Source organism: Sander lucioperca, chromosome 20 (assembly GCF_008315115.2).
Source record: "Sander lucioperca isolate FBNREF2018 chromosome 20, SLUC_FBN_1.2, whole genome shotgun sequence".
NCBI lineage: Eukaryota > Metazoa > Chordata > Actinopteri > Perciformes > Percidae > Sander > Sander lucioperca.
Window position 1 is genome coordinate 27042059 of NC_050192.1, and position 16560 is coordinate 27058618.

Genomic DNA, 16560 nt, shown 5'->3' on the forward strand with positions numbered 1-16560 from the left:
CTTAGGCTTCATTTTCACTGTTCTGATTTTAAACTTTGTCCTAATTCTGGCTCAGAAATCAGCTGTTTCAAATGAGGATATGCATGACACATAGGCTACCTTTATCAGAGCATCAGTGCCCATTAAAATAGTATTTGTATAGTAGTAGTAGTAGTAGTAGTAGTAGTAGTAGTAGTAATAGTTTGGAGGGTCAATACTTGTACATGCTTTTTGTAAACCAGGTTAACTACAGTAGTGTCTAGAGCAGCACACAGAACATAAAAAAGGGACAATGTGCTAAAAACCAAAGACATTGTCAGACTGAGCTTTGAAGGAGCAAAGAGCTGTCGTAACAGAGCAATAAGAGCATCAACCAGCTCAAAACAAAAGTTTAAATGCAATACTTTTTGAAATGTAAACCAGAAGGAGCATCCATGTCAAGTCCATACTCTGGACAACAAACAAATCTGTAACACTTCATTCAGTTACGAGCTATCTTTTGATTGTGGCTGGTAAACCTCTTGATGTGGTTAGTTTGGGACCCCAGCTTTTTATTACATGCAAACTCAAACAAAGAATGTAATTTGAATGGGGAGCGTAATGACATAAGCCTTGTGGGCTTAAATGCAGAAAATCAATACTCACGCAAAGATGATCAGCAGCTATTAACGTAGCCCTAATCAGTGTTTCACAAGTGTTGACAGCCAGAGCTGCCATCTGCAATTCAATATCCCCTTCCTTAAATTATAACCTCTATACAAAAAGCTCTGTAAACAGAATACCTGTACTGAATCACAACACAGAACATTATTATAACAGTAGGCTATAGTGGCTACTTCTTTCCAAATGAAGCTACTGTAACCAAGTTAGTGGTTCTGTTGGCTGTATTCTGGTACCAAAGGACCAAAAATTATCATTCACTGGTTGGTATAAAGCTGCCAGATGTGGAAAGGTTTTAGGGTGCTGACCTAGGCTGAGAATAAGCTTGTCACAAGTCTAGCCTTGGCATGAGTCTTGGAACCTGGCATGTCGAATTTGGCTTCTGTTAAGTAAATTCTTAGTTACAACTTGGACTTCAGTAAGGAAATCGGATGACTTAAATTTCATAATCTGGTAGTGTCAATTTAAAAAATAACCCAAAAACGTGCCACTCCTGGCTTTAACACATAGCCCAAAGACACTTCCATTTGTTTGACGAATAGAAGCACTATCCAGGAAAATGTTCTATATGGAATCAGTTTTACAGGTGTACTTAGGCTATATCATGAAGTAGTAGCTACTCAGAAGTGCAGTAATGAAAAAGGTATAAATTAGAGTAAATTCAGTGACCCCTTACATTTTTTCGAGACCCCTTGATGGGTCCCAGCCCCCATGCTAGAACTGTCACAAAACCATTTTAAAACTATTTTGTAACACTTGAAGTGAAAAAGAATGGATCCAGTTTAACATTCTTGTAGTCTAATGTGTAATAATAGTTTGGGACTGACCGTGAACTATAGAATCTTTCTAAAAATGTATCACATTTATTGCACTTATAGCCTAAAGGTTTCCCTCCTTCTTCACTGGCCCAGATTTGAATAGCGTTTGGCGGCAGATTGTGTATTGGGGGTATTATGTAGGCACTTGGGGCTGGTCCTCAAACTGCCTATTTGCATGCAGAGCGGGACCCTGTCTGCTAAAAAGTGAGTTTTCTCCACCACAGCTTTTCGCGCGGTGGCCCAGGTAATATTAGCGCCACTCGTTTCGTCCCCCACGCCTCCCTTCCCGGCCTCCCATCTGTCTGTTTCAACCGCAGAGCTAATTACTGTCAGACAAAAGCCTGGGTGATTAGGTTAAAAGGTATTAATAATGGGTTTGTAGGTGCTGGGGGTTCAGTAGACGCCCGGTATCCGTGGGAGAAGCAGGGGGAAGCCAAACCTCTCAGCTGAAAGTCAAAGATCGTCTACAAATACGACGAAACACTTGTTTGCAACAAAATAATCTGTGTACGAAGAACTAAACTCAGACCAGACGTCATATATTACATATATCTATGCCGTTTCAAATAATAGTTTGCTTTTCGCGTTATTCACAAATATACATTTGTTTTCACTCATCTAAAAGTAAACATGAATTGAAATGTCTGCAGTTGTTAAACTATTTAGCACATTACTATGATCTGTCAAATATTGTTCAATTGTCTTTGGCACATTCCTGTCTCCCTTGCTTGCTAATCACCCAGAAAGAAAAAGCACTGGACATTATTTTAGACCTCTGAATTCCCCATTGCACTGGAAAGGGGTTAGGTTAAAAAAAAAAAAAAAAAAAGTAAGTAAGTTTCTCGCGTCCATTCTAACTCCTGATTCTATCAATGAGTGAGAGAGTTGCAGAGTGAGACCTCGCTTCTTTATTTTCAAATCCCCTCAGACTTTGACACAGCGCGCCGGTTGCCCCGCCAACATAACCATGGAGGCGTGGTCGTTGTCCACGCCCACTGGTCGAAGCTGATGCACGTTTCCGAGCACAACAACGCTGACTGGCTGGAGATGAATGACGCACGTATTCACCTGGGCGCTGATTGGCTGAAGTGAGCCAGATGTATGAGAGCGCCAGAAAACAAGCTTAAGCGGGTGATGCTGGAGTCTCCCCGGGACAGTGCACAGTTTCCGCTAATAGGACAGGAGTTAGAGGACAGTAGGAACAAGCTGAGGAAGATTGCCCGCTAATTTTGAAGAGGGAAATTAGCGGATATGTTAGTCTGAAGAAACTACGCACTGACAAGTCTGTAAAACTGGACACAGAGCCACATTGGATTATTTCATTCATTCAGCAGCTGAGAAAGGTGAGAATGATGTTTTCCCTCCAGCGGTTTCCTTCTTGCTATAACACTAGCTACGTTATGGTATGCTGGTCAGCTGACCTAGTAATGTTAGCCAAGTAAGTTAACGTCAGCTAATTCAAGTCAAATTGGCCTTTATGACTATAAATAAATCACAGTAATAGTTATTTACAGGCTCTGCCACACCTAAATGTATGGACTAATTTGATTAAATGTACCCTTTACTAATGTTTTACGAATGTTAAGGCTACATCTTATGTTACAACTTAGACTCATCTTTAACGTAATTTATTAATGTCATGTAATAATACATTCAGCTCTCGACTTTATCAGCTATCTACAGACTGGCTTTACGTCATGTTAGCAATAAACCACACTGTTAACGGACGGGGCTGATAGTTATGTTATAGCTGTTAGCTTGCTAAGGGCTAGTTAGCTAATTAGCTGATGTTTGCGCCAAATTCAGCTGACCACTCTTCTGAGTTTTCTGTAACGTTAGTAGTTGGACATTCCTTAACTTTAACCCCGCGACGATATTAGTCGTGTTAACCATTTCTGATTTTCTATATCCATCTGAACTTTTTTTTGGGGGACAGCAGTTTTCCCAGATGGAAGTTGAATGTCTAACACTGAAAGACCTCACAAGTCCCAGGAAAAGTTTCTCTGTGGAGCCGGAGGAGGATGGGGGCCAAAGTGAACAAAAGGTAAGGTGGCCCACTGCTTGATCTTAGGCGTGGTGTAAGCAGTGTAGCAGGTTCGGTGTTGGAACTTAGGGAGAGCTACAGAATCGGGCTAATCAGAGACAGATGTTTGGAGTAATGTGGTGGCATCTAAACAGTGACATAAGGTTATGAGATATGGGCTAGGCTAGGGTGGCTTTTGGATTTAGACAGCTAGGTTTCCATGAGAGAAAGTGGGAAAGCATTTTTTGAATTGGCGGAGAAAAAACAGCAAACAAGGCCTTTAAGTGTTTCAAAATCAGTGGATTGGCCAGGTCACTCTGTCCTTGTGTCAACATTTGACCTAAATAAAATCCCTGGATGAAGATTTGGGTTTATACAGCAGCAGGGGAAATATTTCAAGTGTCGTAATGGTGCTTTAGAATGTCCCGTTTTGCTAAAAAATTATCAATGTTGGAAATTCCTGCAGTATAAGCAACGTTTGAAACCTTAACAAAACATTTATAACAATTGTCTACGTTATAGGAAAACATCTGCACAGAAAGGAGAAGATCCACGCCACTAAAGTCTGCAGAGTCCACCATCCCTGCTTTGCTGATAAACAGAAAGGGTGCCACCCCTGACCTGGCCCACATCACCCCCATCAAACACACCACCCTGGCCGAGCCCTGGACGCCCACGGCCAATCTTAAGATGCTGATCAGTGCCGCGAGCCCAGACATCCGGGACAGAGAGATGAAAAAGGTGCTGTTTAGACCCATAGAGAATGAGAAGGACCAGTCAGCAAGTCCAGACACTGTGGCCGAGGATACAGAGGTGGAAGACTCTTGTCAGGTATGTGAAATGGGAGATTTTAGCACCTGCCAAAGAGGCTAAGAGCTAAACTATATAACTAAAAACAGTCTCTAGTCAATGAGGCATTTAATAAGGTCTCAGTTGAGGTCTTCTAAAAATGTCCTATTCTTTATGGCATTTGGGGAGGAATTGGTTAGACTGCAGTTATTACTTATTAGTTTGATTAGGGAAATGCTCTCAGAGAAACACAGAATTAAACCGTCTAAAAAGTCCAGGGGCTAAACACTTTTTCTCACTCAACTAACTTTAGCAGCTGAACTCTCAAGATAGGGCATTTTCAAAAGCGCAAATACAGTCATTAACTTATGCCTAATAGAAAAAGTCATATTGTATATTAGTGGGCAGTGGGAGCCTAAATCGCTTTGCTTTTTTAATATGATTATTTCTTAAATATGACGTGTGAAGGTTTTGCCAGCTTTATTGGGATTGCAGGATTGAATTGTTTTCTAAAATGTGTCCCCAAAGAAGCAGTTTGACTCTGAACTAGAGCTGGGCAATATATCGCCATAACGATATCGTGATATGAGACTAGATATCGTCTTAGATTTTGGATATCGTAATATGGCATAAGTGTTGTCTTTTCCTGGTTTTAAAGACTGCATTACAGTAACGTTATGTCATTTTCTGAACTTACCAGACTGTTGTAACTGTTCTATTATTTGCCTTTACCCACTTAGTCATTATATCCACATTACTGATTATGTATCAAAAATCTCATTGTGTAAATATTTTGTGAAAGCACCAATAGTCAACACTACAATATCGTTGCGGTATCGATATTGAGGTATTTGGTCAAAAATATCGTGATATTTGATTTTCTCCATATCGCCCAGCCCTACTCTGAACTGACGTGTGTTAATGTGTATGCCACATAACCCAAAAGGATCACACTATAACTCTAGAGGATGATGATGCCAACAGTAGCAGCAAAGTCCTCTTAGCCGGTGTCAAATTCTCTAAATAAGTGGCAAAACACAAGACTGAAAAATATGCGTTATCATTTATCTCTATGTGTTATCTGTCTGTCCAGTTTGAAGCTGTGGAGGAAGAGGAAGATGCCGACAAAAAGCCGAGCAGGAAGCAGAAAAGTCTGGGTCTGCTGTGCCAGAAGTTCCTGGCACTCTATCCTGATTACCCACCACTACACAGCCCTATCTGGATCTCTCTGGATGAGGTGGCGACTAGTCTTGGTAAGGGGGGGGGGGGATGGAGACAATGGAAGCATCTGATGTCTGTTCAATGAGCATTATAAAGTTTTTATGTTATTGGATTTAGAGATGGTTGCTATGGAGACTTTTCCCTACAAAACAGCTGCATTTGGAGAAAGGCTCTTTTTTTTATAACTTTCATTCTTTTTAATCACAACACTGACCTTTTGGTGAGTTTTTATTAAAATGTAAACATATTTTTTCCCCCTCTACTCTCGCACTGAAATTGTCAGGAGTGGAGCGGCGGCGTATCTATGACATCGTCAACGTGCTCGAGTCTCTCATGATTGTGGGTCGGATAGCCAAAAACAGCTACACCTGGTACGGGCGGCGGCGGCTGGAGGCAACGCTGGAGGAGCTGCAGCGGAGGGGGCGGCAGCAAGGCTACCACCTCCAAATGGAGCTGGCCACTGAAGCCAGGGAGGCTGCAGCGGGGCGCAAGGACGATGGAGTGGAAGGAGACGCTAGCAACTGTAATGAACTAAAAGATCATTCTTTGAATTGAAGTTTCTCAAAGTTGAATGCAGCACATGTAGAAATACAAGTGTAGATTTAATCTCAGGAGCAGCTTCCACCAAATTAACACTACCACTTAAAGTCATTCCCTTCAAACCCAATAGGATTGAATGCAAGCCTGGTTTCCATAGTGATCCTCATACAAGCACAGGCGCTTATTAAGAGGGCGTGTATGTGTTGACTTGGCAGTGTGGCAGGATAATAATAGCACTCTTGACAAAGAATAGGCACACAATGTCCATTTATTGGTTAATGTCCGCCAGTTTTGTTGTGACTGCCGAGCAACAAAACACCTACAACTGAAATAGTGTCGTTAAGGCATCAACTGCACATTTAAGCATCTATAATCTCATGGTTTATGATCACATCATTGTTCCTTGCTGCTGCACAATGACCCAATTTAAGCTGTTGATTATAAAAGGTCCTCTTAATTCATATGTAGTGTCCTGTGACTGCAGTAGTCTGACATTCTCAGATGTTTCTATGTTATTTTCAGCTGGTGGCAACAGGAAAGACAAATCCCTGCGCATTATGAGCCAGAAGTTTGTCATGCTGTTCCTGGTGTCCAAAACTCAGACCGTTACCCTGGACGCAGCAGCAAAGATCCTCATCGAGGAGAGTCAGGACTCATCCAGTCACAGCAAGTATAAAAGTAAGAGACAAAGTACAAAAGAGTATGTCCTACCGTAATACAAAATCCTGTTTCTAAACTAAACGCCATCTCTGTATCTTCAGCTAAGGTGCGGCGACTATACGACATCGCAAATGTGCTGACCAGCCTGGGCCTCATAAAGAAGGTCCATGTCCGGGAGGAGAGGGGCAGGAAGCCGGCCTTCAAGTGGCATGGCCCTGTTGAATTCAAAAGCTCTGGAAATGCTGGTAAGAATTAAAGAGAAATCTAAAGTAGTTCTTCTCAAAGAATTGCGAAGAACCCCTTTCAAAAGACATCTGGTGACAGTGATTTTGTTTTAAAAAAACAAATGGAAGATTTATTGCTAACAAACGGCATTTTTCATTATTGCCCTTATGCTAACTCAATCCTTATCCACTTCACTATTATCAGCTGGAGGAAATACTGTGAATGTGTCAGCTGTCACTCTGCCCGAGGACTTTAGAAAAGCCAAGATGGCACGGCACGCCTCATTCAACATTGCACCTAATTCTGTGGCCATACAGCGGCTGGTCAACTCTGCACCCAGCAGTCCACGACGAGACCTTATGGGTAAGACACTTTTTTTGTTGTCTCTGCCACTGTTTAGTCAGTCAACCAATAATTTATTGCAGTAGAATGTTTTTATATTGTCTGATAAATTGTGCCCCCCCCCCCCTTGCAGGTCAGCTTAACCAGCCTGTGGATTTCTCCAAAAAGACTACAAGCAACCATGCAGTGTGCCTGCAGTTTGGAAACAGCACTGAGTGAGTTCTCTCACACACACACACACACACACACACAGCACTGTAATCACCCATGCATTCTCTTGCCGTAGATTTATCTGAAGTCATCCACCACAGATTTACTGCCAAACAATTTACTGCACACAGTGGCTCTTTTTGCTAACCTTTGCCAGGACAGTCTATCAGTATTACTGTGGAGAATCCACATCAGCTGCCTGTGACAAGGACAAAGGGTCCTGTAGCTGTTAGAAGCTGAAGATAAAGTTAATATTATGAACTGTTCCGATCTTTAAATTAAGTCTGCTTTCAGATTGAAGCTACACAATTGCATCTGAATGGATAAACTCAGTGTTTATTGCCACACTAGGCATTTAAACCTATAATAAACCTAGTGCTAAGATGCCAAGGCTCCATTCACTGAAGCGGTCTCTCATACAGAATATTTCACACACTCACTGCCAGTGTTTGCATTGGCTAATGTGGCTGTAGCTTCAGGCTACATGTAACATGCCACTGTGGATATGAATAGTTTTGGTCTCCTATGAATGCATGCGTTGGCTCCATAGATACAGTACACAGTGGTTTATGTTATTTTTTATGCTTTGCCTGCTTGTGGCCAAACCACAGCTGCCTCAGGACTGTGGCTGTTAAGTGCTTTTGGAGGGAGCGAAATAATAGGGAAGAGAAGTGTGTGTGTTGAAAATGAAATATTTTAGACATGAAGTTGGGTAAAAATGCATCAGAGGCATTGGTTACCCACGGGATAAGAGTTGGGGGTTCATAGCTGGGGTTTGCTGGACGAAGCATGCAGGGCCGAACCCCCAACTGCTCGGGGCGCCTGTCCATCAACAGCTGCAGCCCCCTCACTCTGACATCTCTCCATTAGTGCATGTATAGGTACTCAGGGCTGTGTGTAATGTGTGTTCTAACAACAGAGTGAAAACATTGTAATTCCCGACTTTCTGACTATGAATACAAAAAGCCTGTGAAAAGGTTAAGTGCAGGTTTTGATTCTTGCATCGCACAAAGAAGGACAACGATATATTGCCGTATCAATATTTTGTCCCACCCCTAATTCTAATGGCTCATCATTTCTCGCTTCTTTTTCGTTTCCCTGCAGTAACCGTCCCATCTGCCGCAGCAGCACGCTGGCTCCGTCCTCCACCCACCCCACCCTGCTGGCACCTTCTCTCCACCCAGAGCACCCCCACTGCTTGGCCTACCTGCCCAGCCTGTCTCAGCCCTCGGTGGTCATGCTGTACAGGGCGCCAGACAAGCCTGACCAGATACCTGAAGGTCCAAGATCGCCCAGGCTGGAGTCTGAGGAGGGGAGGAAGAGAAGGAGGGAAGAGGAGGTGACGGTGTTGAAGAAGAAGGGAAGGTCTGGGTTAGAGGAGTGTGACCAGGTGTGGTGCTGTTGTTTTAGCATGATGATACAGTATGTATGACATTTTGCACAGAGAAAAATAAATGTAATTAATGTTATTGATGGTGGTTCTCTTCTTGGTTAAGCTTGATGGGGAACAATATAATTATTTTTGGTTCAGTGCAGTTTTGCGCCTACAATCACAAGATCCTGTTAGTAAGTCTGGATAGCAGACCGTTAAATTGAAAATATGAAATAATACACACTTGCTAATGAAGATAACTCATTCCTGGTGTAATTAAAGACTTATATTAGTAATGTATAGGAAATTTGATAATTGGAAAACCTAGTCATGAATCAGGCTGCACAATCCTAGTAATTGGAAAAGCCCCATTTTTCATAGTAAGATGGTTCTTTATGAGAATTACTTGGTTGGTCCAATGGTAGGAGGGGAGAGTGTTAATCAGTGCATTGTTACATGTCATGATGTAAAATGTTCATTCAAGATGGATTGTAGACTTCAACTCGTTTGAGGACTAGTGTCTTGCACTGCATCCGATGCACAGCTAGAAACTTGTGGTTCCTTTATTTAAACCATGTCCATCAGCTGGTCCACGTTCATTTATACCCATTGTTTATTTTCCTGCCAGATGGGAGCTGAAGCTCACAGTGAAGCAGCAGAGTGTTCACAGACGGCTAACGCTAGGACTTCCCCAAATCGCCCAGCAGGCCTCTCCACAGAGCGGACGCTGAATGAGTGTCTACGCAGCAACAGCAGCAGTGAGCCGGCCCAACCATCACACTACCTCTATGTACCCAACAATGCAGGTATATACACTACTAGATCCACTACACAATACTCTCTACAATCAAGAACTGTCACCTCCCTTAGTGGGCATTCACACAGCCTGCATCGGCCATTTAGACTGCGGCACGGTTTGCTCAACTTTTGGTGAAACGCAACCCGACGTCACGCTGCGGTGACCAGTCATGACTTGTCCGTGTGTTTGAGGAGGTGTGAGAGTCCCGTTCAGTAAACGGGAGACATCACTGCCTCTATCGCTGCCACAAGAACGTTTTTAAACACTGCCCAGTACAGTCAATCTGTCTCGCTTGTCTCTTTTCTTTCTCCGTGAAGCTGCCTTCAAGTGCGGCCGTAAACGTCGAGATCTTTAAACGACCTGACGAAAAACAGTAACTGAAATATAAAGTCTACTTGTGCTACATTGGGGGATTCAAGAACACAACAGGACGTCACACATAAATGGGCCGGTTCATTGACCCTCCCCCTGCAGCACAACCCTGTGGAAAACTGCCGGATCGCCTTTCCCTGTCTGAACGCAGCCTTAGGCTGTTCTCTCAAGTGAACTGTATGCACGGTAAACACTTGATTCGGGCGCTCTGTGAAGATTATTTATTCCCATTGATTTATCAGAAATTGGTCACAGGTACGAACACAACCGCCACTCGGTCCGGGCCGTGATCTGCCATTTGGTGATGCCCAGGGCAGTCCAATTTATATAAAAAAAAAAAAAAAAAAAAAAAAAAAACCTCTTACCATTTTCTCGTGATGTTTCTTCTTCTCCAGGTCTAAATAGCCTCAACTTCCTCCTCTCTGGCGGCCAGCCACCAGCCAGCCTAGCACTTCCTCCCAGTAGTGTTCCCGCCCTGGCGCTGCCCTACGTCCTGGTTCCCTCTGCAGCCCTCTCCCACTACCCCCTGGTGGCCAGCGCTCTACGACAGCAAGGCTCCGAGGCCCATAACAACCTGAGCTTTAGCCTGCCTGCTGTGATGTCACCTGCCCACTTTATGGTGGAGGCGGTGCCGTACGGCCTGGCAGCAGCATCAGAGATCAGCACGTCACCCGTTCCATCACCGTCCACTCCGGAACAGAGCCGGCTGTACGGATCAGCAGGCGCTCCACATTCTCCCTCAGCGCCACGTCAGACAGTCAGCATCACCACACCAGAACCACTGGTAAGAACTGTTGTAGACACACACGCACGTTTCACTCTTTGTGGGGACCCGTCATTGACGTAATGCATTCCCTAGCCCCTTACCCTAACCTTAACCATCACAACTAAATGCCTAACCTTAACCCTTACCATAACCTAATTCTAACCCTAACCCTAAAACCAAGTCTTAACCCTCAAACAGCCCTTTAAACTTGTGGGGTCCAGCATTTTGGCCCCACAAAGCTGTCCGGACCCCACAAGTATACTGTAGTCTCGGTTTTTGGACCCCACGAATATAGTTACACACACACACACACACACGTCTCTGCTGTGGCAACGTATTAACTCAGACATCATTTGCCTTCATAATGATACATGACCTTTCTGGTACCAGGCACTTGCAAAATGCCACAACCCAGCTTGACATGAGAGCATATGCGGCATCTGTTTTGTGGAAGGTTTCTCCTCATTTACTCATTTAGACGCTTACTCATTTAGCGGTTCAATTTGATTAATCTCCAAGTTGTTGAATAGGGATTAATGTTCTTGTCTGCAAAGCCTAACACAATCTGCTGGCATTGCTATTCTCAAATAGAGTCGTTTTTAGACAACCTGCTGAGGCGGATTGCTGGAAGGCTAATTAATGCAGCATTAGAAACAATGTGACGAGTCAATGGCCGTGTTATAATGAGGCATAAATCAGGGGTGGCCTGTCTTCCCCCCCCCACACTTTCACTTTTAATATGGGCAGAGTGGTACCTTCATGAAAAGGTCCAGGTGTTAGATACTAGTAGGGCTGGGTTTTAGAAAATCAATTTTTTTTTTTTATTCTAATTGAACACGGGCATCTATTCTAGTATTGTCTAGTCATGTTATGGTGGTCTGGCAACAGTTGTGAGCCGGGATCACATTTGCCCATTTGGAGCATTCAGAGAAGCTCAAAGTTTTGAGATTTGATAGTCAAATGATGAACAACAACCTTTTTAACAAAACAAACCTAATTCACAACTTCTTCACGTCATCTGCAGGTTTGGTCCATAATTGGTTATTTTTTCAAGTCATCCGTAAAAAGAGCTTTTTTTTTTTTAAAGCCCGAGACACACCAAGCCGATAATCAGCCATTGGACAGTCTGGCGAGGTCAGTGACTCGAGTCTGTTCAGTGTGTTGCGTACCGTCGTCCGTCCGAGGGGCCGTCGTCCTTCATTTTGGCCGATTTGACATGTATAATCGGCGGGGCGGGCACTGCCGGCAGTCAGACTCAAATGACCCATCTGATTGGTGGAGAGCTAATCTGAAATGAAGACAAATTCAGCAACTGTATGGTCTATTTCTCGCTTAAAATGTTTTCAGAACCACGTTTCGGTGAACTATTTTAGTACAATATGAGATTGTATTCTGAACTAGCCCCCATGACAGTCTGTCTTTGAATTTCTGGAGAAACAAGACCCACGTGACGCGTTCGTCCAATCAGCTGCCGGTTTTCATTTTTGGGCGACAATACAGATTAGCGCCGCCTGCTGTTATGGAGACGTATTACGTCTCGTCTCTTTGGTGTGTTCCGAGGCACTTTTTTGACCAACTCAGGGAGACTGATCAGTCCAACTGCCTTTTCTGCCGACGGTCGGCCATCTGGTTGGTGTGTCTGCAGCTTAACATCGGAGAGTCTCCTCCAAAAAAACTAATCCCTACAGGGTGTGGCCATGAATTAGTTACTAACTGGAGCAGGATTCTGTGTAAATGTTCTTCAATCTTACATCCCTCTCTACCATCACAGACTCCGCACTCTCCGAAGGAAACCACACCCTCTGCCTCTAAGGCTTTCTTCCAGACCCCGGGTACACTGGGAAGTGTAGTCAGCGCTGCGCCAGCAGGCCGAAGAAGAGGCTCGGCACAGAGGAGACTGGACATCGGCCACCCGCCAACCAGTTAGACATGCAAGGAGATGGAATAGGTGGCTAACGTGCTGTTTGAACACTCATGTGTTGATCCTAAAAGTGAAAAAATGGTTTCAAACCATTGGTGCTTTGTTAGTTTATTTAATTGATGACAGATTTTCCTTCCAAAATGCAGCAATAAAAAGGTTTTTAGCAAAACACTGGCCTAAAGTTACCTATTTCCTAAAATACAAAACATTTGTTTTTGGAATGCAAAGATTATAAGATTTGACATTTTGCTAAATGATAATTATTACCAATTGGTGGGTACCTCATTCTTCAATGAAACGCTTTTGTTATTGGTCATTATGTTCGGTCCAAATGTGCCTCATGGTTCAATTATGGGACACCAGATTTCAGAGTGAATGAGTGAAGCCGTATTGCCAATGCCACAGTGCCCTCCTGTGGTGGGAGTCGGCCACTGCTGTATTTTGTATTTGAGCCTTAATTTCCCCTCCCAGACATGATCACGCTACCTAATTTCCCACACCTTGTGTATTAAAGCCCAATTGCTATTTATATTTTAGCTAATATATGTTGATTACAGGGACTGTAATGGAACATTAACTTTTTTTTTTTAGCACTAAGTATCTGACGGAATGTCTGTCTAATTTTGAAGTGATTGTCGTTAGTTGGCCCCTTCAGGTTTTGTTACATTATCAAGGTGTAAAAGGAAATCTATTAGCACCGATTCACATTAGCACAGTAGCAGACAATCCTCTCGGCTCATTTTGGACAATACTGTAAGGAGAAAATCACTAAAGCCTTAAAATGTTTACAGCCAGCCAAGAATTTCAAGGAACAGTTCTTGGACTTCTTGATGCACAGCAGAGGCATTCATGTACTGGTGCTATGTATGTTTTCACTGTATATCTGCAACCATGGTGCCCTTTAGACAATGCGGTGTGACAATGCTCTCAGGTACTTGAATACTTGGATTTTGGAGAAATGTCAGAGTACTGTAAAGCTTTTTTTTTTTTATCCTTATTATATCAGGGAAAAGTAGACTGAACTATCATTTATACAGTCGGACACATTTGGGAGACTCCCAGTATGACGGTGCAGTTGGGGGTTAAGTAGTCTCGCTTTGCCAGACCCTCCTCCAAAGCGCGCTGAAGGGGGGGTCTGGCTACTCCATATAGCATTCAGGGATGGGAGGAAAACATGCTCTGGTTCAATGGCATTTCTTTAAACCAATCACAGTCGTCATGGACGGTGCTAAACTGCGTGCGACAGAAAACTCAGATTGGACAGATAGTCTAGCTAGCTGTCTGGATTTACCCTGCAGAGATCTGAGGAGCAGTTAACCATGGTCCTCAGAAATCCACCGGATTTGAAATCTAACACAAAGAAAGATGAAGGAAACATAAAAGACATGCATCCAGCGGAATTTCCTGCAGCACCGGAGCAATCCTGGAAGTGGAACACAAAAGGATGTAGACTAGGGGTTAAGCGCCTTACTTAAAAGGCACCTTGCTGAGAGAACATAGTTGTTGCCTCAGTACAGACTTTCTCAGGTTGGCCAGGGATTTGTATCAACAGCCATTGAGTCGTTAGCCCACTAACTTGCCTCCAGACAACCCACCCAAAATATTGGTGCTTTGTACGGAAATCAGTTAAGCTCAGCTATGTCACACCAAAGGGTGCACAAAGATTCCACTTTGACCAGTGGATATGTGTTCATTAATGTACAGTTGTATGTCTAATTATTTTTGTACATTGTATTCATAGGGTCATTCATACTTGCACGTGCAGAATGTAAAGGCTGCTTTAATGCATTTCAAATAATGATTATTGCACTGCTATTTTTAGTAGTTGTGTATGCTGATCTAACTTTTACAAAACATGGAGCTGTTGCTTCACTGTAGCTCTGCTCTCTCTGTAGTTATGGGCCAAACTCTTCTCTTCTGTATGACTTCAAAAAAATTTATAAAAAAAAAAAAAAAGTATGACACTGACCAGCTTCGTCATGTGTGTGAATTTGGGACTGTATTTTCATTTATTTATTTATTTATTTTTTTAAAGGAATATAATCCTAGTTTTTCTTTTAAAGATTTGTGGGGCTTTTTCCCTTCATTTGTACTGACAGTGGATAGACAGGAAAGGTGGGAGAGAGATGGGGGGACGACAAGCAGCAAAGGGCCGCAGGTCAGATAGGAACCCGGGCCTCTGCAAAGGACTCAGTCTACGTAGCGGTCACCCCATTATCCTGTTTGTTTTTTTTTTAATGATAAAATAGCCTCCCTGTTTTAAGTTGAGCCGAAATAAAAAAAAAAAGAAGAAAATAATTGTATTTAGGATTAATTATGCTATTAAGTTTTACTCTACAATGGGGTAGAAAAAAAACACTAAATGGCAACCATAATGTTGACAGATTTACAGATGGCTTCAGTTTACCGATTTACAAATGTACAGATGCCACCAATAATTCAGTCCAATTCAGAATGGCCCAGCAGATGGAAGCAAGCCATGCTAATGTGGTCAGATGACACTCTTTATCTATAACAATTCCTGTCGCTGGGAACTGGGCGATGTTGTACACATTAAAACACTAAAATTGGACCTAATGGTCTGAGTGAAGCCACAGCGTTAAGAGTGAAAAAGCAGAAAGGTGGTTGAAATTCAAATTACACATGCAGCAAATGCATCAGTGCACTGAGGTTAAATTTGTACTTATTACGAATTAAATTCCATTAGGGAGAAACGCATTCAACACGTCAAGTGTGATCTCCGGGTCAGATCAGGCTGATTGAGTCACACTTAAAATACACAAACACCATCTAATCTAAGCTTTTATATCAGCACTAAAACTGAGCTGAGGGAGCTGCCAATAGATGTGTTTGGCATTTCTGACACTAAATCTTAGCAGATGGGACAATTAACTTTTTATAGACAGATAGTTTAGCCAAGTATCAGCGGTGGCCAAACACACTTCAATGAAAACACAATGTTCCTGAGACAAACCAGACCAATTCACTTTCAACTATACACCACTACTACTGGTATTCCCTCCACTGTGATACTGCTACTGTGTCTACTACTATAACAAGTTACAGCTTATTACAACATACTATGTTCCTATACAATGTACAGTGGGCCACATCTGAAAAGCTTGTCATTTTGTGTCCCCACTATACTTTAGCCGTGGTTCTCAACGTGGGGGTCGGGACCACCAAGGGGGTTGTGAGATAATTTCTTGGGGTCGCCAGATGGTTGGGGAGTAAAAAAAAATTAAATTGCATATTCTAGACTGGGGAATGGCTTTTTACATCACTGTGTGAGTTTGGTACATTTCATGTGTTATATGCAGAGCTTGAATTGTAAATCAGGAGGTCCTGGAACACAGAATAGGGTCTGAAGGCAGTTCAGGGGGAGAGACAAAATCACAAACGCATCAAAAATCCACAGAGCCTGGAGCACATTGGACAAGGCTGGGTGCTGGCTGCTAAAACTAAAACTAAACTGTCATTAAAGCAAAGCATTGTTTGTTTACATGTACAGTATTAATCAGAGCATTCACAAAATTTCTTGTTGTTGAGGGGGGCGTGGCTGTCGCGAACACCAACCTCATTCTTCTAGGGGGGTTGCAACTAGAGATATTCCGATACCAGTATTGTTAAAAAGCCTCCAATACTGCCTAAAATGCTGGTATTGGTATCGACAAGTACTCTAGTTTAAGCACCGATCCAATACCACGTAATTTAGACCCGAAGGAAATATACTTTAAAGTACTTTATGTTCTTTTTCAGTTGTGATTGACTGTCAAACTGGATAATAAAATAAAGTTCTACAGCATGTATTGTTTGCGTTTGTTCATGTTTCACAAAAACCAAGCCGACAAAAACAATAGCAG

General features: G+C 42.8%; 1 protein-coding gene across 2 annotated transcripts; it reads left to right on the forward strand.

Annotated features, from left to right (window-relative positions):
• The first annotated feature begins 2556 nt into the window (after positions 1 to 2556).
• Positions 2557 to 13907, forward strand: e2f7 (E2F transcription factor 7). Of its 2 annotated transcripts, none has more exons than XM_031306440.2 (13): positions 2557 to 2800; positions 3394 to 3501; positions 4003 to 4311; positions 5363 to 5522; positions 5774 to 6013; positions 6553 to 6708; positions 6792 to 6935; positions 7120 to 7278; positions 7391 to 7472; positions 8572 to 8857; positions 9468 to 9645; positions 10406 to 10794; positions 12548 to 13907. In XM_031306440.2, exons 2-13 carry the CDS (start codon positions 3406 to 3408, stop codon positions 12701 to 12703), a joined length of 2355 nt encoding a protein of 784 aa, XP_031162300.1. In that variant the 5' UTR covers positions 2557 to 2800; positions 3394 to 3405; the 3' UTR covers positions 12704 to 13907. The 2 variants fall into 2 exon arrangements, with proteins under 2 accessions (XP_031162300.1, XP_031162299.1); XM_031306439.2 differs by having other exon boundaries at positions 3397 to 3501.
• Positions 13908 to 16560: the final 2653 nt, after the last annotated feature.